General features: G+C 36.9%; 1 protein-coding gene across 4 annotated transcripts; it reads left to right on the top strand.

The window, feature by feature from the left end:
- Positions 1-284: 284 nt before the first annotated feature.
- On the top strand, positions 285-20,875 carry LOC103707818 (coiled-coil domain-containing protein SCD2-like). Of its 4 annotated transcripts, none has more exons than XR_003385868.2 (17): positions 286-948; positions 1,670-1,839; positions 2,581-2,656; positions 2,768-2,809; positions 2,888-2,950; positions 4,680-4,729; positions 4,820-4,847; positions 5,865-5,939; positions 6,068-6,178; positions 6,268-6,328; positions 15,969-16,085; positions 16,187-16,334; positions 16,505-16,574; positions 17,772-17,813; positions 18,178-18,218; positions 19,937-20,063; positions 20,343-20,875. XR_003385868.2 is itself a non-coding variant. In XM_008792481.4 (17 exons), the coding sequence occupies exons 1-17, from the start codon at positions 592-594 to the stop codon at positions 20,453-20,455; spliced, it is 1,665 nt and encodes a 554-aa protein (XP_008790703.2). In that variant the 5' UTR covers positions 291-591; the 3' UTR covers positions 20,456-20,875. The 4 variants fall into 4 exon arrangements, 3 of the variants coding, with proteins under 3 accessions (XP_026660714.2, XP_008790705.2, XP_008790703.2); XM_008792481.4 differs by having other exon boundaries at positions 291-948; positions 16,187-16,308; XM_008792483.4 differs by lacking the exon at positions 17,772-17,813 and having other exon boundaries at positions 290-948; positions 16,187-16,308.
- The last annotated feature ends 2,859 nt before the right edge of the window (positions 20,876-23,734 follow it).

The following is a 23,734-nucleotide window of genomic DNA, read 5'->3' as shown; positions in this document are numbered from 1 at the left end:
TTGATACATATTTACATGACCATGTTATTATTGTTTCATTAGTAGATGCATTCTAAATCAACCTTTTGGCCACCTCATCATTTGTAATCAGCGTTCCAGCCATGAAATTAGGTAACGACCGTTCAGATCTATTCCCTCCCGTCGCATCTTGCTCCAGCCGGCGCCGTTTACGCACTATCTTACGACTAAAGCAAGAGCAATACACGGGGGACTTCGATATCCGTGCACTACGGAGAGCATTTAAAACTACTCTTACAGTCCGACGTGTACCATGTGAGCTTAGAAGGAGCAGCTAAATTTCCGCCGGGAATCGGACACGACAAGCGCCCTCGGCGTTTCCTAGACACCGTTCTTGAGATCTACTCGATTTCCACTTTGGTTGTCTCCACTTCCAACACCTGTATCCCAATTCTCCCTCCTTGTTGCTAACGTTGTCCCACGAAATCTCTACCGTCCGATCCCCATCTGATGGCCTTCCTTCCGCCCCGAAGCCCGGCTCCCTTGGAGAGACGACGTTGACGACTCCTCAGTGCCGGCGCGCTATAAATAGCAGCCGCGGGGGTAGCGGGTGGGCGGGTGGCAGAGAGGGAGATGGATCGGAGGAGGGCGGGGAGTCCGCTGTACGGGCGGCAGAGGAACGGGGGTTCGAGCGGCACGGGCTCGTCGTCGCTGGGGATGTCGCCGGGGCACCACCGGTCGGCGTCGGCGTCCGGGCTATCCAGCGTCAAGAGGACGCAGAATGTGGCGGCCAAGGCCGCCGCCGCGCGCCTCGCGCAGGTGATGGCATCGCAGAGCGCCGCCGGCGACTACGACGAGGACGAGGACGACATCCCCTCCGCGGCCGGCGGCGTTGGGTTCCGGTGCGGCGCGTCCCGACCGGCGGCCAGCAGCAATGGCAGCGGTGGCGCTTCTTTGCTTGGGAGGTCGACTAGATCTTCCTCGCCTGCGGTAAGTTCGCAACTTCCGAGTGCGACTTTTGAGTAAAATTTGGGGAATTTTTTTTTTTTTTAATTTGGTGCGTCCGTACGTGCGCTGTATTTTTCGTAGAACTAAATTTGATGGATTTACTTTGCAAAAATTTGCAGTTGTTACGGTTCTTTTAGAAATGGCAATTGCAAGATTTCTTCTGGTAATTTTGATGCAATGATTTAGTTTTGATTGATTTAAGATTTTTCTTCCGTGGGCGGGAATAGGGGCGATCTGATGTGGAAATAATTTTTAAGGATAAAATGTTGTCTTTGAGATTGTTAATTGTTGAAGTTCTGCCGCTTAGACGTTATCTCTGTGCTATACTTTGAGATTAAGGGAATGATATCTAATTGGATATCTCCCTTGTTGAATCAAAATTATTGGCAATTATTGCAATAGCCCAAATATTGGATGTAGTGAATATACTATTAGAACCAGGTACCAGTTTTATTGAAAATTTCTATTAAGTGTTAGCTTTTATTAAAGTTCCCCTCCAATAATTGATTAATTTCTTTTAGATTTGCTATTTAAGATGGTCGTACAAATTTAAAAAAATGTAACCTGGATTATAGTGCTTTAAAGTTGTTATCTTTCTTTCCATTTGATCAAACAATGGCTGTACATGGTAGAAGTCAGTCTGTTGCAAGTACACTTTATAGATTTGTTGCTTGCTAATTAGATTTTGTGACATTTTGAGCAGTCAAGTCAGAACTTCGTAGATCATACTTCAGCAGTCCGCTCTACATCAGCTGGAACGCCTTCAGTTTCTGTTTGTCCAGCACCGATGGTGCCCCCAAGTATATCAACTCTGAGGACCCCTTCTCCTATTCCAGCAATTGAACCTCCCAATGACAGTCGCAGAGAGAAGAGGTGACATCTTGGTTTACTCACATGTCACGATTTGCGTTTCACTTTAATAAATAGTAATAGTTGCTTGATGTTTTATTCACAGCCTGTGCATGTTGGACTGTAGTTGGATGACTTGATGATTGTTGAGTAATTCTACATATCTTCTTGTTTGTTTTAATGCTGCTTGTGTTTGTATGCACTCTTAAGTCTCAGGTGAAAGTTTAGCTTGTTGTCCTTCTTGATTATAATATGCAATATACCAACCATCTACAAGGACATGGAACTGTTGACCTGTTCCCAATCATTTTTTCCCCAGAGCTGTGACATCTTTGCAAGGACTATAGCTCTAATACAGTTCTTTTATGAACTGATTGCATGTAGAATGAAAATTTATTTGTAATATGTCTATATCAGGGGAAAAGGAAATTCCGAGCAAGTTGTCATTGTTCTTTAAACTGTAACTAAGAATCTGTCTTTTGTTTCTTTAACGTCATTGGCATCTATATGCATTGTAAAACTTTTTAATTCTGTATCTCTTCACCATTAATGTTGCACTTACCTGTACATATCAATGCCAATATTTTTTATTTTGTTCTCTCATTTAGTTATCTAGTCACTGTGCATGAAATGACGATATGTACATGTTAAGTTGTTAATGTTCACATATTTATAGCTTTCTCATAGAATACAGGTTGATAGTTTTCCATTCATCAATGACTTGGAGGTTCCAAATGATGCATAAGCTGATTAAGTAAGCTGCAGGTTTCCAGCAGATATGGGATATCTGAACTTGAGGGAAACAGGGATTCAGCATGAGGCTTCTGTCATTCAAGATGAGGTATATATATAAGTGTATGAATCACATCTTTCCTTTTTGTGATGATCTTTGAAACCAATTGCTGATAAATAATGACTGATGATTCTGTTTGGCTTTGTGTTCACACTGCAGCTTGATATGCTACAAGAAGAGAATGAGAGCATCCTTGAAAAGGTATACTGTTCTTTTATATCATAAACTAGACTCCTTTCTATGAGGCATTAAAGCATACTATTAATATATGTCAACCAGTTGAGGCTTGCAGAAGAGAGATGTGAGGAAGCAGAGGCCCGGGCCAAGGAGCTTGAGAAACAGGTCACTTTTAAATTGTTTTTGACTTTATTTATTTTGGATAAGCTAATAAAAGTTTGGGGATACTATTTATGATCAATTGGTCATAAATAAAAATTAAATAGCTTCCATTAGTAGATGCCTTCTCTCATGCATTCTATCCCACATGGTCTTGTTGTTTTACTTGATAGAGTGGGCATGTTAGCAGGTGTCTATATACAATGATACATGTTAGTTGAGTTTTTAGCATGAATGATATAATTATTCTTGCATTTTAGAATACTGCACATGGCATGTGCAATATTATAGTGCATGAAGATTAACTACGATTAGCAGTTCAATATTGTCGAAATTATAACTTATGCAAAATGATGTCATATGACCATACTTGATTTGCCATTGTGCTGATTTCTTTGGACTATTCAAATATGCATCAATTCTAGATTCCAACTGATATGTCCATTTGTAAAAAGCCATTCCTTCTTCAAGGGGTTTCAGGCATATGATACTGTGACATGGTATCATGATAGAATCAATGTTTGTTACCTTTCCTTAATTTAGAATTAGAAAAAGGTAGGCTAGAGATGTTGTTTTGATGTTTGCTTCTCCAAATCTGTACCAGGACAGGTTCAAACAGGAAGTATGTGAAGAAGGGTCTGAGAGGGGGTGGATTTGTTTTTTATAGGTTGATATAGATTAGGGAGAAGTAGAGTGATGAGTGAGTTGGAGATTTGAGCAAGCTAAAGTGGTAAATAGAGTGACATATGTTTCATAAACCAGACTTCTGATTTGATCTGTTACAGTTTTGATGTTGAAGAGTGAAGTACTAGATGAAGATATAAGAACACTTTAGTAGAGGAAGAAAAAGCAGAATAAAGAAAAGAACTATTAGTTATGATTTTCAGGTTTGGTCCACTTTAAATCTTGATCAGATCTAAATGCGAAAATGTGTTAGGAGATTAGAATGTGGATGAGAAGAGGGAGGAGGGTTCCTATGCATTATGTTTCATACATATAATTTACAAATTTGTAACTGAATTTCGTTTCCCTCCTTCATCAGCTCTTATGAAAATGTAGAATGCCCTTGTAACCTACAAGGTACATAATCTAGGGGCTGTTCACGTAAATTATTATCATGTAAACATGACTGAATAAACTCATTTAGAAACCTTAAATAACCACCAAGCTCAAACTTATATGTAGTCCTAAAATGTAATGAAGTAAACAAACAATTTTAAACTGCCACTGCAAATTCAGCTTTGTTTGCGGTACAGTCTTTGAATTTCTCCCTTTTATGCACTTCTAGTCAATGTGGATTTCATCATCATTTGGATTTTCAACTACCAGAAATATACAGATGCTAGCAATTAAATCTACCCTTTTTTGCTTATAGCTATCTTAATTGCATACATTCCTTTTGCATTTTCAGTACTTGTTTAATCATGTTTGTTTGTTTTCACTTGAAACGTTTTTTGTCTTGTAAACTTATGCTTAAGGTATCATGACATCCTATTATTTTCTTGAATGCATATTCTTCTACTTGATGCTCATTCACATGGCAGAAGTAAAGAACAGGGACTTGCATATTTATATCATATTGAATGGTGACTTGCTTCATCTTAAATCACTGCTGTGGTAAATATCACAATTGTTTATCTTTATTTTTTTTTACTTGTCAAATGTCTAAGATATGCCTGCCTATTCAGTTGCAATGCTTAAGATGCTTTGATTGCTAAATATTTTAATTCTGCAGGTTTCTGCTCTTGGAGAAGGGGTATCTTTGGAAGCCCAATTATTGAGCAGGTTGGTCGCAGGTTTTGTGCTTACTTGTATTCTAACTATTACTCTATATTTGCAGTTCGTACCATGACATTCTAGGTGATTAATTTGCAGGAAGGAAGCAGCTCTCCGCCAAAGAGAGGTAAATTGGCAGTGATGGCTTGAATGCAGTTAGCATAGATAAATATAAATTTTATTTTCCAAATAAGTTGTAGGTGATGTTTCTCATGATTTCTTGCTTGTGATACAATTTATTGACTATTGTAGAGCAAGTTATGGACTTCTCATATGACTTATTCTCTACCTTGTTAATTGATACTTAAGTCATGCAATATCTTTTCATATAGTTCAGTGGAACTCTAGAAGCATGATGGAGGCCTTTATTTGTTGATGTAAATGACCAGGGCTGTGGTTTATGTTCTTGACGGAAGCATGAAAACTATCTTGTAGGGAATTTTGTTTTTGAAGTGGAAGCTACTTCTGTTTCTGAAAACTCCGTCATTATATTAGCTTGGCTACGTGGCTCTAGTAAGACTTCTTTCTGTGTGGAACTAGCATAGTCCTCCCATTGGGTATCGGGACTTGTGGAAAATGTCATTATGTTCTAAAATCTAAACCAAGTTTCTAGCATGTTTATTCTATGAAATTTTTTTTTTTCTCTTTTTTTTTTTATGGGGGGGGGGGGGGTGGAGCTCAGGCAGGGAAGATCCAATCAAGTTAAATAAATTTACATGTTTCCACTATTGATATTGAGTCAGTCAATAATGCCTAAAGATAACTTGCACAGGATGCAAATGCTGCATGTGGTAGGCATCATGGTTCCATGGTTTTATCTACAATATGAAGATAGAAGATGCTCAGTGAACAGACAAGAGAAACAAGAACCCTCTTTTAGTAATATTGTTACCATGTCTTTATGATATGTTCAGTCTGGCAACATTTTTTTAGCATTGCAATATCAGGTGTATTTTCAAATTTAATTATTGTAATTGCAGTTGCAGTTCTTTCAGTGGAATGGTCATGTTGAGCAAATTTGGTTGTACGACTTGAGCAGAAAATGAAGTTAAAACTCAGAACTGTAGGCCAAAAATGTAGTTCCTTGTATGGGCCTGCTGATCTCTCTTCTGAATTAACAAAAATTGATCCCTTCTCACCTCAGGCTGCTCTTAAGGCTGCCATGCAAACTACGGATGGGAGAGATGAGGAACTAATAGCTCTCAGACAAGAAGTTGAGGTATTCCTCCTGAATTTCATTGGCCATTTAGTTTGAAACTTTATGTATCATTAAACAACTTAAAGTAGTTTCAATTAAGTAATTTCTGCTATTTACTGTGATTTTCATGTCTTCTACATATGTATTAGTCTGCTAAAGAAGAGGCTGCAACAGCCACTGGACAACTCAGAGAAGCTGAATTGGAAGCCAAGGCTCTATGCTCAATGACACAAAGAATGATTCTAACACAAGAAGAGATGGTTTGCACTGCGATCATTCATTTGGATATTTTCTGTATACTTGTTCATCCATTGAGAATCTTATTTTATTTCCATGCTCTATAATATAGGAAGAGGTTGTTCTTAAGAGATGCTGGCTTGCGTGGTACTGGGGTTTGGCGGTAAAGCATGGTAATCTACTCCATAATGTTATTTTCATGATATAAAGATTTACTGGTTTCATGTGTTTGGTATCTTTTCTATACTCAGAGCTTTTCTTGTTGTTTGTGTTTGAGATGCTTATATAAATTCCTTGTCATCTTCAAAGAATGAATATGATGAGTTCTGCTAGTTATACATTCTCACAGAATCTCCTATGAGTGCAGGGTGGTTACTTAATTAGACAGTTCTTCTGAGGCTATACATCTTGGCTCTGTTTTTATGAGCCTAAACCTAGTATAGGGTCTGATGCCAGCCAAGCAGTATTTGCAAACCGAGCATATAGACCTGGAATAGGCAATGTATGTTCAAAAACCATCTTATGCTTAATTTTTTTTGGCCTAGCTACTTTATGTTCGCCTTGGAATAGCCTTCCACCCTATCTTTATGCCAACTTCTTACCCATTTTTATTATTCTTATGATAAATAAAATATTAATAATAAAATTTTATTTTGTTATCATAATAATATTTTGTTTATTGTTAAACACATATGTATCATATAATATGATTTATCTAATATATTATTCATATTTTCTGTGAAATGTTATACTATAGTTGTAATATTGATTTTCATTTTATATAATATTTACATAATGTGATTGAGTATGTGAAATTAAAAATATTATATTTAATATATGATATTATAAATAGAATACATTATTACAAACATAGTACTATAATAACATGCTAATAATATTTTGACATAAATAATAAAAATTATATTGTAGCATATTTAATTATTGCATATTGTGTTCCATCCTATAATAGTATTATGTTTGTACTTAATATTGGTTAGAAAATTTCTTTAATATTAATTATAATGTAAAATATACTATAACAGACCAAGTGCACTTTTGCCATTTCAGGAAAAATCAGGGCAGTTTATTTCAGTTTTTCAGCTTATTTTAGAAATCCAATTAAAGGGCATCTCAGATTATTCCATCTGTGTATAAGAGTTTGACAGCCAAACAGAATCTAGAGTAGCTATGCCACAAGGCATAACTTGTTCCTATTTTTCCAATTCTCATACCAAACAAGGCCCTTGAGTTTCCTATTCATTTCTAAATTCTGAGGATGCATGATTGAGTGAGGTTATCATCAACTGGAATATCTATCATTTTATGCAGAATGCCATCTACTAAACCATATTAGAATATTTCAAAAATAAAACAAGGTCTTGAGGTTGTTTTCTTAAAATTGCAACAGACTGTAAGCAGGTGGAGGAACTGCAGTAGATATGAGGTTGTGACAGCAGAATTTATCTTGACTTTGTGATGTGAAGTTTCGTTCATGCCTGCACATACTGGGTGGTGGATATGGAGCTGAAGTTGTAAAATGGAAGTGCTAGTAGAAAAAGCCCTCGACCTTTCATAGGATAGGCTGCATGGGTAATAAATGCAGGCTGTTGTACATGATGAAAAAAAGGGCACTGATGACATTAATATTTTAGACATAGAGTTGGATAATTCTGAAGTAGTACAATTTCTTCATTGAAGGAGAAAATGGTTGCTACCATCTGCAAATGTTCTATTGCATAAAGGAAATTTCATAAATCTTTCCAGCCCATTAATATGTAGAAAAGCCTTTTACTATTGTAATTTTGTTTCTCTAGTTCATGCATTGCAATTCACCAAATGATTGATGTATTGTGGGTAGTCCCTATATTTTTAGCTTGAACTTATAAAGTATTGTTTGACGGGCCCAGGTGATTCCTTTTAGCAAAATATTATGGAACATGAGAATATGTGATGGGTTGTGCCCTAGTAACATTGATTCCCCATAAGATAAGAGCATTAGATTGACATCTAGATGTGCTAGTTTTTGATTTATGGAAGTTACAAGTGTTTTGTGTGGATATGCACCGCATGCACACACACTCATCCACTGGAATACACATTATTAACCATGAAAAAATTGCTATCATTTAGCTCCAATGCCCTTCCAGAGAAGATTTTGTATTTGATTTCTGCGAGTGGAAGGTTTCTCTCTGTCCAGCCATGCAACTTAAATGAGTTAATTTGTGAGGGACCATATAAGCATACAAGCATGTTAGACAAAGTATGATCAAGGTGAGCTCAATTCTTCTTTTTGTTCACAAACGTGTCAATAATTTGCTGGCAAGACTGGAATAAGTTCCTTGATGTTTTTGGCACATTACACTCCCCTTCTTTACAATCATTAGCATTATGTAATTCGACTTTGTGTTATACAGCAAGTCATTATGTCCCCTTAGTTGCATGAGTTTAGATTGCACAGTCAATAAGGTAGGTCTCTCTTTCAACAAGGAAGTCAACTGGGATTCACTGGAGGTCTCTCTTTCAACAAGCTTGCCTGTGTTAGGAATATAATGCAAATTCACCGTGTGCTGATTGTAAGTGGAGAAGCAAATTTTACAATGTATTTGATGCTGTGATCATTACATATTGTGATCCATACAACCGAGCCTGTTTGGATTTCAAATGGCATTCTGCTTTAGTTGAAGATATCAAAACCATGGAGTTGTTATACAAAAGCTTCAAGAGTTCAATGATAAGGTGGCACATAAGAAGTAACAAATGTAGAGGAAAGTCAGATGGTGAGGTAATGAAATTTATCAAGCATCTGGAGAATCAGATTAAAGACTCCTTAAATTATTTGTCATCAACAAAAAGTAGAAATGGTCTTTGCATCCTCATGTAGGCTTTTGCTATTATCTTTTCTTATCCTTAGTAGTAGTTTTCTATTATGACAAAGCTCTGAAATGATAGTGAAAAGGAAAATAAATAGTCATCCACTGCAGCTATAGGTGATTGATTCTAAGACAGGAATTTTGAATTCTAAGCATGGCACATCAAACCATCTGGGAAGAATTTTTAAGTATAAAGCAGCGGTTTGCTCTTTCTCTCTCTTTTTTATAAAGAAACATCTAGTCAGAGCACAACAACAACAACAAAAGAAAAAAAAAACGTTCCTTGTTTACTTATCCACTTTTATATCATGGCGTCGTGTAATGAGATGATCTAAGCAAAATCTTGTCATTTCCGACATTAACAAAAACTAAAGGATTTTCCCTTAGTTATCAGTTGATGCCCTGTTCATTCCCACCTCCATGACCAACCATCCTTATACAACCAACCAAAGGATTCGTTATCAAGCACAGCTTTGTCAAAGGCGTGCCTAAGGCGCAAGGCGCAACCTCAGCTCCTTGCCTACCTGAAGCAAGATAAGGCAGCTTCTTCGAGGTGCTCAAGAAAGCACACATTATGTGGGCCTTGTTAAGGCACCAAGGTGCAAAAAGCAATGCCTTCATTCTGTGTGTTTTATGTGTGTATGTTACTATGGATGGCTGCAAGTGTGTCTTGTGTGTATAACATGCTGGGATGACTGTTTGTGTTTGTGTTGGTGTACTGTGTTGTGTGGTGTGAATTCATGTGACCATTTGTTGGGGTGGGCTGAATTGTTTTCATATGTTTTTATGCTGATTTGTGTTCTTTTTGTAATTTTTTTTGTAAAATATGTTTAGCATCATTAATTCATTATATGTATGTCTGTCTTCATATGTATGTCAGGTAGAAACACATATGCACAATCACAAATGTGTAAAATTAATGCATATATATGTATGCATGCATGCATGTTTGTATATGTATATATATGTATAGCACCCTCATGCAAGCATGATTCAATAGTGCAATTCATGGAGGGTAAAATGTTATTGCGTAGTGGGAACATTTAGCTTGAGTGTCACTTAGGAACTAAAAAGCTTTCCCCATATATACATACATATGTGTGTGTTTTCTGTTACTTCACTTAGGTGTGCGCCTTGCTTTGCACCTTGGTCTCAAGCTCCAAGAGACCTGTACCTTGGTGTGCCTTGAGATTTTAATAACTTTGATCAAACACTAAAAAAAAAAATTCTATTCTTTCATAGTTAGTTATGTCACACCCTCAAATCTGGAACATGACATGGCCATGCTACTAAAGTGTATTGCCCATAATAACACGAAGCCAACTGTAGCAACCTATATAAAAATCTAACTCATACAAAACATACAAGGGCCAAAGTCTCCCAACAATTAAATAAAGAAACAGGTACTTGTATAGAGCTTCTAAATCCCTAAAATACAATATTAAAAATCTCAGAATCTCAAAATCCCCAAATCATCAACTATAGGTCCACAATATCATTAATCAACTAATAAGCTATAAATTTGCTGCAAAAGCTCTAAGCTTGCTAGCACGGGCCCCCTAGCTTGGATCACTCGCTCTTAGCAACATGCTCGTTTGAAAGGATAAAAAGAAGAGTAAACTACACAGCTTCGTAAGCAAATCTCATACTACTACTGGATCAAGCATATGTTTTATATAGCTCAATAAATCATTTAAATATAATAACTTTCATTGGAAATAGAATATTTAATAGTAATAATATAAAAAACTAAGTCATAAAATCAATTATGCTTTCACATAAGCATAAATCAAGTTTTTAAATATAGTTCCAAGTGTAAAACATAACTGAAGTCATAAAACATTTGTCATTTAGCCACATCATAACCCAGCACAATGCTCACAAACATTTAATGCTGAGAGCACTTTATACCCGTGATAAGACCGTGACTGAATAAGTATCACAAATTGTAGTACATGGTTTATATGCCAACTTTATACCCGTTAGCGGGGCCATATCGAACTAGCTTCGATTGTCGATCTACCCTTAGTTCTAGGGGTGTACATAGCTATCAGTGAACCTCTAAAACAATCATATTTTCTTAAAAAATACATAAATAAATTGGTTGAAAGACACCAAATGGTATTATGGAGTTCATAGTTTATAAACAAGCCGTTAACAATAAAGCATTCATGGAATCATTCTTTTTATGACAAAACACAATTTTCATAATATCAAATAATCACTCTTTCATTTAACAAAAATATAGAATCATCAATACCAAATATCATTTATAACTTTTACAAAGTCTTGTGCATTGAAAATAACCAGTAGTTTGAAAACTAGTAAGGAGTGTAAAGGTTACTTACATTTTTTTCACCTTGAAACCTCAAATGTCAACTAAGCAAACCAGCCAAACCTATTCAAAGCCATTCAAAGTGCAGTTAATCCATATTCAACAACTTTGAAACCTAAATATATGGTAGGAAACTAAAGAATCGAAAATAGATCAAAATTAGGCCAAACAACATAATTTGGAGTGCTTGACAAAAGCTAAGGTGGAGATCGGCACGATAAATGGTCATAATAATCTTGGTTTTGGATCATTCTACTAAGGTCAACCTAGGGGTCTACATAGGAGGCTGGGACCCTCTACTAGGGCCACTGAGACTTGTAGAGAGAGAAAGAAAGAGAAAGAGAAGACAAAAAGCGAGAGAAGAGAGAGGAAGAGAGGAAAAGAGAGGAAAAACAAAACAGGGGAGGGCAGCCTCACTCTCTAGCTAGGGTGGAGGAAGGTCAGCATTGGCGATGGTGAGCACTTGCTAGAGGTTTGGCCTCCAATGAAGGTTGCAACAACGGTGGCCGACAGTTGGATGAAACTAAAACAAAAAGAAGACTAGCAAAATAGGGGTTTGGGTTGAAAATCAAAGGAAAAAGAGGAGGATCTAGTGATTGGATCGTGGCGGTGGCCAAAGGGCCATTGTTCATGGGGTTGATGGGCCACGACAAGCGGCCAGCGAGTGAAACAAAAGAAAATAGGGAAGAAAAATGGGGATGCTTGAGGTAGAATCAGGTGGCTTTTCCATCACAATCTGGGTCAACAACAGTGGGCAATAGTTAGAATAGTAGAGGAAGCAGGATATCAGCAGGTAGAGACACCAATTACTTTGTCTCCTATGAGGCTATGGCAGTAGCACAGTGAATCTAGCGCGACAGCAATCAAGAGAAAAAAGAGAGGAGGCGGCGGTGTTCGATCACGATCGTCTAGACGAGGAGCGGGTGTGTTTTTGTAGAGGATCCTTAGGGTTCTGCTCGAGTATGGCAACTCTTATCAAGGTCGGCAAGGGGAAGAAATGATGCAGCATAAGGTGCAGTTAACAGGTACTATGACCAACTAGACCATGTCAAGAATCAAAAGATCCAGTGGATTGGATGGCGAAAATTGCAATAAGCAAAAAATTTGATTTATTTTCATCCCGTGAGCTCGCATGCTCGCTTCTGAATCCCATGAGCGAAAAAAATTTGATTTATTTTCATCCCATGATTTATTCAGAGGTTTTCAACAAATTTTCTTATAAATTTCTTTTAGGGACAATTTCAAATTTTAGTCACATTTTTATATTTGTAATAGAATAATTTTAGTATATTTTCTTATTATCGAGTCCTATTTCAAGCATGATTCTGCATCGAGTTTAATGCCCATATCAGGGTTAGGATATCATGTCCTATAAATATGCATGCAATACATTATAAGAGACATCCTTTGAAATATTAATAAAATTTTTCTACCAAGTGAAGAATTCTTCAATCCAGTTTTCTTCTATTTGCATGTTAATTTTCGAAGCATAATCTCGTCGATCAAATCGCCCCTTCTTCCTTTTCCCACTATGTTAGTTGGTATCAGAGCTTAAGTTTTTGATCTAATTTGGATGGCTCTGAAGAAGAAGTAGACGGTGCAGGCAACTACGGCAGGAGGAGACAAGGCAGCTAATCAATGTTGGATGCAGCGGAGATCCGACGCCAAATCGAAGCCCTTACTTGATAGTTTCACACAATTGAACCCCTCTTATGTGTGGAAGAGGTCAAGAAGAATGAGGACATGCTCAGCCCTTTCCATGAGATTGCACCAAAGGTATCGAAGGGAAAGCCGACCTTTTGGTAGGGATCAAGGCAATAGGAGCAGGGCCTCAAAATCGACCCTACTCGAGTTCTCAGGGAGCTTGACTGTGGAGGAGTTCCTAGATAGCTCTATACGGTCAAGAAGATCCTTAAGTTCAAGAAGGTTTCAGACAATAAGAAAGTGTTGCTAGTGGCAACACAACTGCAAGGCAGGGTAGCTGTATGGTGGAACCAATTGAAAATCATGCGGAAGCATAGCGGCAAGCCAAAAATCATTGTTTGGGAAAAGATGAAGAAGATGCACGGTGAGTTCCTTCCTTATTAACTATATTTGTACTCTATGTCATAGATTACAAAATCTAAGGCATGGAAGTGACTGAGCTGATAATTATTCTGAAAAATTCTATGAATTGGCCACTCAGAATGATTTGGTTGAATCCCAAAAATAATTAGTTTCGAGATATACTAGGAGTTTACACAAAATTCAAGATGAATTGTTGTTGAGGGATTATTGGTAAATATCAAAGGCGCATCAATGTGCTCTAGTGATAGAGAAGAAGTTGCAAAGAAATCGACAAGTATCGACACTGCAAGGTGCTAAAGCATTAGGCTGAGTTTCTATAGGAGGTAATTCTGCTATTTCAAGGGTACCATGGCGTCACATACAACTCAGAATTGAATGCTGCAGCCAATTCAAAATGCACAAGGTCGGACACGATGCTTTCATATGGAGAACTAGGCCACAAAACTGTAGATTGCGAGAAGCCAAAGGGGCAAGTAGGGAAGCAATTATTGATTACTGATGATGAGGAAGAGGAACCTGTAAGTCGCGAAGCATTGCCTGTTTTTGACAACTATGAGGATGAACTAAAGGAGTAGATTGTGCATGGAGATGTCGGGGAATCTCTGGTCATGCGGCGGACTTACCTTAACCACAATATGAGCTAGAAGATGATATGTTAGACCAGCTGTCTGGAGCTAAGGCACCTCAGATCATGACCCAAAGTTTGTGTTAGAAGAGTTCCTATTTCAATCACCTCAGATCGAGACCCAAAGTTTGTGTCACATTTTTGGAGGAGCTTATGGCAAAGACTGGGAACAACTCTTTCATTTAGTAGTGGTTACCACCCACATACAGATGGGTAGATTGAGGTAGTAAATAGAAGTTTGGGCAACATACTATAAGAATCTGAGATAGTGGAACTAGATGCATACGCAAGCAGAATTTGCATTCCATAGATCCATCAAAAGATCGATAGGTTTCAGTCCTTTACAGATTGTGTATGGTTGAAACCCAAGATGCGCTTTGGACTTGGAACTGATACAACAAACCGATCGAACTAGCATATGAGCTGAAGATATGGTGCAAAAGCTTCAAGATATACATGTTCAGGTGCGGGAGAAGATTGAAGAATCAAATAGGCGTTACAAGGAGCATGTGGATGAGCATAGATGTAGGGTGATATTTGAAGTTCGTAACTGTGTGGGCTATCATTACTAGGGAGTGCCTACTGGCTAGGGAACAAAGAAAACTCCCTCCTCGTAAGGTTGGACCATGTGAAAGTATAGAGAAAATTAGTGATAATGCCTACAGCCTGAAGCTACCAAGTCATATTTGCACCCATGATGGCTTCGGTGTTAAGCACCTCATGCCATACCATGGTGATATATCAAATGAAGAATTGAATTGGAAAACGAATTCTCTCCAACCTAAGGAGAATAATGCAGCACAAGGTGCAACCAACATGTACTATGACTAACTAGACTATGCCAAGCGTCAGAGGAGACAACAGATTCATGGGTGAAAACTATAGTAAGTAGAAATTTTGATCCCGTGAGCTCGCATACTTTCTCACAGGATTCAGATTCAGAGGTTTTCGACATATTTTCTTATAATTTTTTCATTGGGGATAATCAAATTAGAGTCACCTTTCCATATGTGTAATAGAATAATTCTAGTATGTTTTCTTATTGTTGAGTCTTATTTCAAGTATGATTCTGCATCGGGTTTAATGCCCGAACTAGGTTAGGATATCATGTCCTACAAATATGTATGTAATGCATTGTAAAAGACGACCTTTGAGATATTAATAAAATTCTTTTGAGAGAATTTCTTTTACCAAGTGAAGAATTCCTCAATCCAGTTTTCTTCTATTTATATGTTGATCTTCAAAGCATAATCTCGTTGATCAAATCACCCCTTCTCTCTTTTTCCCACTACATCGAGAAGACTCCCATTGGGAGTTTGCTGCTAGCCCCTAGTATAGAGTGCATGCTTGGCCTACAGCTGGGATGGGTGGCTGGTCCAGGCCATCTAGGCCAGCCCAGATGGACCAGGCCTCACAAATTAAGGCCTTGTTAAGTATACGAGGCTTTAGCAAACCTATTCTCACAAATTGGCCATGATGTTTAAATTTTGCCAAACCATTTGAGCAAGGGAGGCTAAAGAAGTTAATTCTTCGATATTCTCCAATTATCCTCGACCTTGCAATAAGATTACAATTTCTAACCCAACTATTCCCCATGGCCAATTTTCCATATGCAAGTCTCCTAAAGAGGTCATTTTCAATGATTAATCACCACCGAATCTTATCGTTAAGAAGGTTATGATGAACTAAGCCAGGTGGTCATACCCATTTATCTGCTATTTATATGGAGAAACAATGCTGGCCTGTAACATAATATGCAAATTTAAAGGTGCTAAAATGGATTGCAAGGAAAAAATGAATATTATGTCATCTGTTAAACCCATTTTGTTTGTGTGCCAACACAATTGTTTGTTTGTGTTCATATCTTTCATTTATTGCATTTCTGATGTTTTCTGGTCTTATATACATTATTGTAGGCATCTATCCAGAGATTTCTTCATCAAAATATGAGCACTGGTCATCATTAGCTCCTCTTCCTCTTGAAGTTGTCATTTCTGCTGGTCAAAAGGCCAAGGAAGAATTGTTGAATCGAGGCAAGTCAATTGGTCACTAGTAATATGATTACTAATACTATTTCAACTGATCATTCTTTTTTTGAGGATAAAGTATTTGAAATGTTTTTTTTATTAAATAGGCGAAGATGATTTTGGGGGAAGAAATAAACTTGTTGGGGATTTGAGTGACAAAACTGGAGAAGGCAACATAGAGAGCATGCTTTTGGTTGAGAAGGGCCTAAGAGAACTAGCATTTTTAAAGGTCCTCTTTTATGTTCCATCTTCAAGGTTGCTTTTAGTTTTTGTCTATCCCTAACTATGTCTCTCTTTATGCTTACATAAAAACTAGCTGCTTCAAAACCTTTACAGATCTAGCTCATTCTTTTCACCTTTTTAGTCATTGTACTGAGTTTGCCTGACTGTGCTGTCTTTTAATGTTTCTGACCATCGACTTAAAGGTGGAGGATGCCGTTATGCTTGCACTGGCTCAACATAGGAGACCAAGTTCGCTTCGACAACTGTCTTCAGGTTTGTGGATATTTTAGATTATGGCACCATCCTCCGCATAATCGTCTTGTGTCTTACACTTGATCTTGCCTAGCTAATACCATCATGGGGCTGATATTTGATTGATTGCTGCCTGCCGCATTCTTTCTGCTTTATTCTTTTAGCATCTACACAAAATTTGGTCATCTTTGAATTTATGTTCTAATATCTTAAGAGATAAACTTCTATATGTATTATCCTTCTCTTTTCCCAATTTTTCGTTCCGAAAATCTATTAAAGGTAATACCAGATAGATAATATCTTTACTTCTCACTTGCTTTTGCTGAATATGGATCAAGTTCTGCAATATTGTGCCTTGTGAAAAGTGGCTAGTTTGCATAATTGCTCTTGATCTGCCAGTTTACTGTGTGCTCACTGCAGTTCATGTCATTGTGTTCATATAATTCTTGTTATCTTACTTAGGAACTTCCTTTACTGTAAGAAATATGACTTAGGTCTTTTTTATCTTTCAGCAGCATATGTTCTGGTGTAGGATTTTGCTGGAATATATCTTAAAGGGTTTTTGGTATAGCAATGGATCCTATAACTCTAGAAATTAGAATGCAGCAGATGTACCAAATTGCTCTGTAACATGTATGGAAATGACCAGATTTTGTATGCAACTTCCCATGATTTCAACCCTGTCTCATTACATAAACAGAGCATCATATATTATGAAACATTGACTGGTAATTATTAGTTACCAGTACAATATACACCCCTCATATTTGAGGGTCATCACATATGTGGTGAACAATATTAACATGTATCATAGTATAGTAGGCAATATGCTATGGCTTTGGCTTGACCAGCATGGTGTCATAACACGTTTATCTCCAAGCAACGAATATGCGGTGATGCATTCTTTTGAGATCAGACAAATTGATTTCTGGGAGCTTCTTGAATTGTAGTCAACTCAATTTTGTTAACTACTTTTGTGCAAGCATAATTCACACAGATATTGCACAACACAACTATATGCCTTCCATAATATTTTTAATATAATATGCCATTATGGAAGGCTGGCAGGCTGTTACTAGTCAGTTTTTTTTTATTATTATTACATCATGTAACTACTCATATTGAAGGATTTTTGCCCTAATAGATCAAAAATAACATCCTTTGTCTTCATATCTTCTATTAACATTTAATACATTATATTTCCCTGTGTGTATGCAGATTTTAAATCACCTGGTGATCCAAAGTTGTTGGAGTCATTTGGTAATAACCATGTTTTATCTGCCAGCAAAAACTGTTATTTGTAACTGTTTTTTGTGCTTACCTGTAGGATTCTCATACCACTTCTAATGGATTCCATATACATGCACCACCCTATTTGTGTGCATGCATCTGTGTGTAATGCATACATGTGCATGCAAGCATGGGAGTTGGTGGGTGGCATGTGCTTGTCTGTGCGTGTGTGTGAGCAATTGCATATTCAATTGGATGATTTGTTTGACTTCCATAAATGCTTATGTTTCATCAGCTTTACATGACTGATTCTTTAAGCTGTTCCGCTTCTTTTCTTTGCCATGCATTTGCTACGTATTAACTGAAATTGATATTTTACTGATATTTCTTGCAGAACTGAACCAAGAGGAGTCGCAAGATGTTACATTTAAGCAGGTGCCCTTTTTTTACAAACAAAAAAAAAACTCTGAAAGGCTTCAATTGAGTGCATCATTATTATATTGCTTAGATTTCTATTTATTTATCAGAATAGCTGAGCTTTATGCAGTTTGCTCTCACCATACTTTGAATTTTCTTGTATTTTCACTGTCCTCAGATCTGATGTTTTTTCCTTCTTTATAAGACATTTCTACCAGTTTCTAAAACTATCTGATATCTCTATGTTAAGTGAAAAGCACATATCTTTGCTTGTGAAATTCATTAGCTTATCTTATTTCCATATCTTCTTCTCTTGGTCAGCAGGTACCATTCATGTTTTTTGCCAAACAATAACTTGATTGAAAGGGTTTTGCTTAAAGTCCTGAAAAGTTGTAAACTAATTAAAAGAAGTGCTAATAAACATGTATACACTAAAGGAATGCACAGTGAATGGCCTGATTTTATGGAGAAAATGCATTATATTTTCCTAATTTCTCATGTATTTTAAATGAAAGGTGCATACTCCAATTATATATCTATTTCATATTAGACGCAGGATCTTGTGGGAATTTCGATTGCTAAGAACGATTTTATCATAATATTCTAGTTTTCAGATGAAAAAGTTTGAACAACTTTAGTTTTTGTATTTTCTTTTCTGGTCTCAAAATCTAAACAAATGGGTTTCAAAGAACCAAAGGAAACAAATATTGGGGCATGATACTTCTAATAGAAAGAATTAGACATTATGGAAGGATTTGACAGACCAAATCCCAAAAACAACTCGACTCATAAAATGTAGAAGAAGGAAATTGATACGTTTAGGACAATTTCATTCTCTCTGCATTATCTCTGAATCTATCAATTGGGGTTGTTGTTCTGCCAAAATGTGATTAGTCTGGCAGCTCCACAAAACAAATACAAGAAAAGGATAGGTCCTAGTTCTATTTGACTTTTGAAGTTTTTAGACAGAATCATGTCATGATTCTCACTTCATAAATTGACCAGATTCTGTATACCAATGCAAAAATATATTACTAACTCTTTAAGATGCAAGATGAGAGGCTTCATTAAAGTATCAAAACCTGAATCCTTCAATTTAAATGAAATTTTGCTATTCTAGTTTGAATTTTGTGACTTCCTTCAGTGTCCTATGATTCATAAATTTTTCAAATTTGTGAACTATTTTGACTTGGACCGCTAATAATATTTAGGCTTGGTGGTCATAAAATTCTGAGTGATGCTATTTGACAACTTTATTTATAATTATTAACCTTTGACTTTCAGCAAGTAAATAAGTTTTTAACTGCAGCAGAGGACATTTTTGCTAATATGTCAGTTTTTACCTTTACGGTATGCATATACTTGAATGCCCATTGTGATGTGCTAAACCTTCTATCATTAACTATATGCTGTCTAATTAGAGAATACTCTTCTTCTTAAACAAAATGTAAAACTTTAACCTTGCACATTATCACTTATCTAGTTCTATAGTCATCTGTGTTATCAACCCTTTTATCAGATCTCATCAGCAAGCAAGCTTGTAATTAATATTAGCCACTATAGTAATGCCCTTATATATATTATGATGACAAGGGACTTGTTATATTAAGAAGGTTTTCTTTTTTGTATGTATGTTTTCTTTTGTGTGTGTGTTTGTGTTGTGGCAATGCAATTGCTGGTAATAGTTCATCATAAATATGCATACAAGTTATCCTTCAGTTGTGGATATTCTACAGGCTTGGCTTGTATATTTCTGGAGAAGAGCCAAAGTCCATGGCATAAAAGAAGATATCGCTGAAGAGAGGCTGCAGTTCTGGATCAGTCGTAGCGGCCAACCACAAACTTCTCATGAGGCTGTTGATGGTATATCTTCTCTTTCCTCACCAATGAACAATCCGTATTATTATTTTGTATTCTGTATGAAATCTAAAGGCCACTGGACCAAAGTTATTTTGGATAATTCTCATTCATGTTTAATATTCCCTCAGAGAGATATGGGATGATTTACAGGTATCCACTGTGTTAGCATGGTTGCATGCTAAGTACTTGGTTTTTGGATCCATATTCTTCATGGATCTTGGGAATTTATTGTTGGGAAGATCCTAGATATGACTTATCTTTCATCTTTATGTTTCATTGCAGTGGAGAGAGGTCTGATAGAGCTGAGAAAGCTGGGTATTGAACAGCACTTATGGGAAGCATCCCGAAGAGATATAGAGCAAGCCTCCTCAGGCACAGAGAACTCTTCATTATGACTGAACTCCTTGTTCTTTCTGTTTAATAATTTTATATTTTTCATGGCATCCATCATCAGTTTCTCAGTTTAGAGATCCACGTATCTCCATGTCTGCGTGCTTCCAGTAACCAAGGGCAACAATTATCAGGAGGTGCCAACCACATTTTCCTCTATCTGTAGGTTGCCTTTATGTAATTTTGACAGGCTTCAATCTTTTTGGTCTTTTGTATACTTTTTTTTTTAACATAAACAAGGTTATCAATTGCCACTTGACATTTAGCGTGGCTGTTTTTCTTTTTTTGTCAAGAAGACTACATCTGTATCAAAATTAACTGGTTGCAGCTTTGTTTGGCTGTCTGTAGCTGTATTACCTAGATTACTACCTTGTTTACCTTGTCTTCGAAGCAGTTAACAGGACCATTAGCTTCTCCTTGAACTAGTTTTCATCTCTAAAGTCCAAAGGAATCTAAAATAGTTTGCATTATCAGGGAATTTTTTATTTTAGTAAAAGTTCATATGATAGTTGTAGCTATGAAGACTTGTCCAAGTATTGGATGTGAGTTAAAGAAGGCAGCTATCTGCTGATGATTCCTATTTTATTGCAAGATTTTCCACCTTTCCCTCCTCAAATTTAACAGAAGTCCAAGAGGAGAGGGAGAAAAGAATGAGGGATTTATTAGGCAAGTGAATGATTGGATCTTTCTAAATGGTGCCTTTTATTGCCCTCTGTAGTTTGGAGAGGTCTCGTTATGTTTAGTAGAGGATGTAAAAGGCCTACATTGTAAACTGGCATGAACAAATATTTTACCATTTTACCATTCGTGTTAAAAATGTCTGATTTAGAAGTTAGATGATGGGAGAAACCCAGGGATTGGAGACTATCCTGCGGTATCTTAAGGAATGAAATGCTCAAAGAGAGAGATGGCTTCTACAAACCCTACGGTGTAAATAGAAGGGGATCAACTGCTGTTTGTATTCCATTTTGCTGGAAAATGATAAACAAAACCTGCTATATATGTAATGATTCCTTTAGACGTAGTGATTCCTTTTAAAGTTGACAGAAGATCCAATCACTACCATATTCCGCTGTTCTGCGAATACAATTATTATGTTTCTTCCAAGGCTAACCTATATCAAGAACACTTTGTAATGTAGAATTCTTTGGAGTGTACTATTGTCATGCCCCGAACCCATTATCCAGGTCGGCCACGTTACACGGTCGCACACTCCTAAGGGTAGCACCCTAGAGAATATGCTAGGCCGGAAAATTTATTACAACCTCAATATCCATGAACAAAAATGCTCTTGTTTCATAACAAAGTAATAAATTTGTACAAAATTACCAAATTCATCTATCTGTGATCTCAACCAAAGCTAAGTACTATGCAACCTGCAATCTATGAAAAAAATACAATAAGGAATATGAGCTTTTTCAGCCCAGTAAAATTTTTGAACTGCTACACCATAAGTAATAGAAAAATAATTAGACGAACAATACCAGGTAAAATGAATGCCATAATTATATTCAGAAAGCTCATACAAATAAAATGCACATAAGCCCTTGTTATTACCTTACCAAAGAACCATATATATACATATATATATATATATATATATATATATATATATATATATATATATATCAAATTTAACCAATTATTCGACAACAGTTTCTTATTTCATGTTATTCATTTCTTATTAACTTGATTTTCAGATTTTATAGTAATATTTTTTCAGCTTTTGGACTAACCAAGATCATGACCCAATCCAAGACTGACAAAATCACACGCGTAAGCCCATAAACGCTATCCCACACATAAGCTCATAAAGGCTATTTCATGCATAAGCTCATAACGCTATCCCACGCGTAAACCTGTGGAAACTATTGCACGCATAAGCTCATAGAGACTATCCCATGCATAAGCCCATGACACTATCCCATGATAAGGTAAATCCAAACTATATCTTATCCGTCTAATTTAGATGTTACTCTTTGTTAATTCAATTTCTACTAATATAGTGCATTTCTCTCAAATTCAAGATATCATTATTTACATAATCATACTTTCAATAACTGACACATAAAATATCCATACAAGTATATTCGTATTGAAAATCATATAAATCATACCATCACATGTCAAACCAAATTTATCGATGTAAAACTCATGATGCAAATACAACAGTACAAATCAATAACATGTATATATATTTATAATGGTAACCAAGTACTATATTTATAATGGTAACCAAGTACAAAGATTCTTAACTTTATCGCAATCCAATGCAGCTACAATCTTACCAATTCACACCTAATATGTTCAGTCAATTTAATATCAATATAAAACCAACTTGTCCCTTATCAATAACTTACAATATTAATAAATTAATTATCCATTAATTATCTAATTTTAGAATTATAATATTTAAATTATTCATATTTCTTATTTTTTTAATTAAAAACAAGATGTTAAAGCCTTACTTCAACTTTTCACACAATCTACACCTCATTAACAAACAGCCGTATCAAGAACTTTGCTCAACTGTTCCTGTCTTGCAAATCGTCCTCCTACAGTACGAAATATATTATTAAAATATAAATCATAAATTAAAAATCAAATACCCAGAACTTTCTACTAGGGTTCACGAGGGGTCTACCATCGCTTCCCCTGATCCCTCATCCACATTGCTTCAGTTCATCAAAGAGAAGAGAGAGGGAGTCCGGTCGGCAGATAGAGGGAGGTTGGATTTGGAGGTTGCGGGTTCACCCGCGTGTGGCTTTGTTCATCTGGAAGGTGGCGTGGGGTTGCCTACCTTCCAGAAGCGTACTTGTTCGAAGAGGAGTACGGATCTCGCAGTGGTGCATGGTGTGTACGGAGGTGGAGGAGACTATTGATCATGTTCTTGTGCAGTGCCCGAGGGCAAGAGAGATCTGGAGTAGATCGCCGGTTCCCCTGCCCCAGTCGGTGGAGTCGGCTCAGGCCTTGATTTCTTTATTGAGAGGATCTATGCGGAGCCCCAGCTTGTGGGAGGAGGGTATTCTTAGAGCATATCTGGCTTACCATATCTGGTTGGACAGGAATGCTGGCATTTTTGAGGGTCGGAGGATTTCATCGAGGATGGTGGTTGATAGAGCTCTATTACAGGTTGGGGAGGTCACGGCAGCCTCAGCGGTATTCACTAGTGAGATGGCTAGGGACATCTGGGGCACTTCACCCGCTTTTACAGCGCCCAGGTTCGCCCTCGTCTCTTGGGTGCCCCCACCCCTTGGTCATCTCAAAGTGAATTTCGATGGGAG

Source organism: Phoenix dactylifera, chromosome 7, assembly GCF_009389715.1.
Source record: "Phoenix dactylifera cultivar Barhee BC4 chromosome 7, palm_55x_up_171113_PBpolish2nd_filt_p, whole genome shotgun sequence".
Classification (NCBI taxonomy): Eukaryota; Viridiplantae; Streptophyta; class Magnoliopsida; order Arecales; family Arecaceae; genus Phoenix; species Phoenix dactylifera.
Note: the sequence above shows the minus strand (reverse complement) of the source record. Positions and strands in the feature narration are given on the sequence as shown.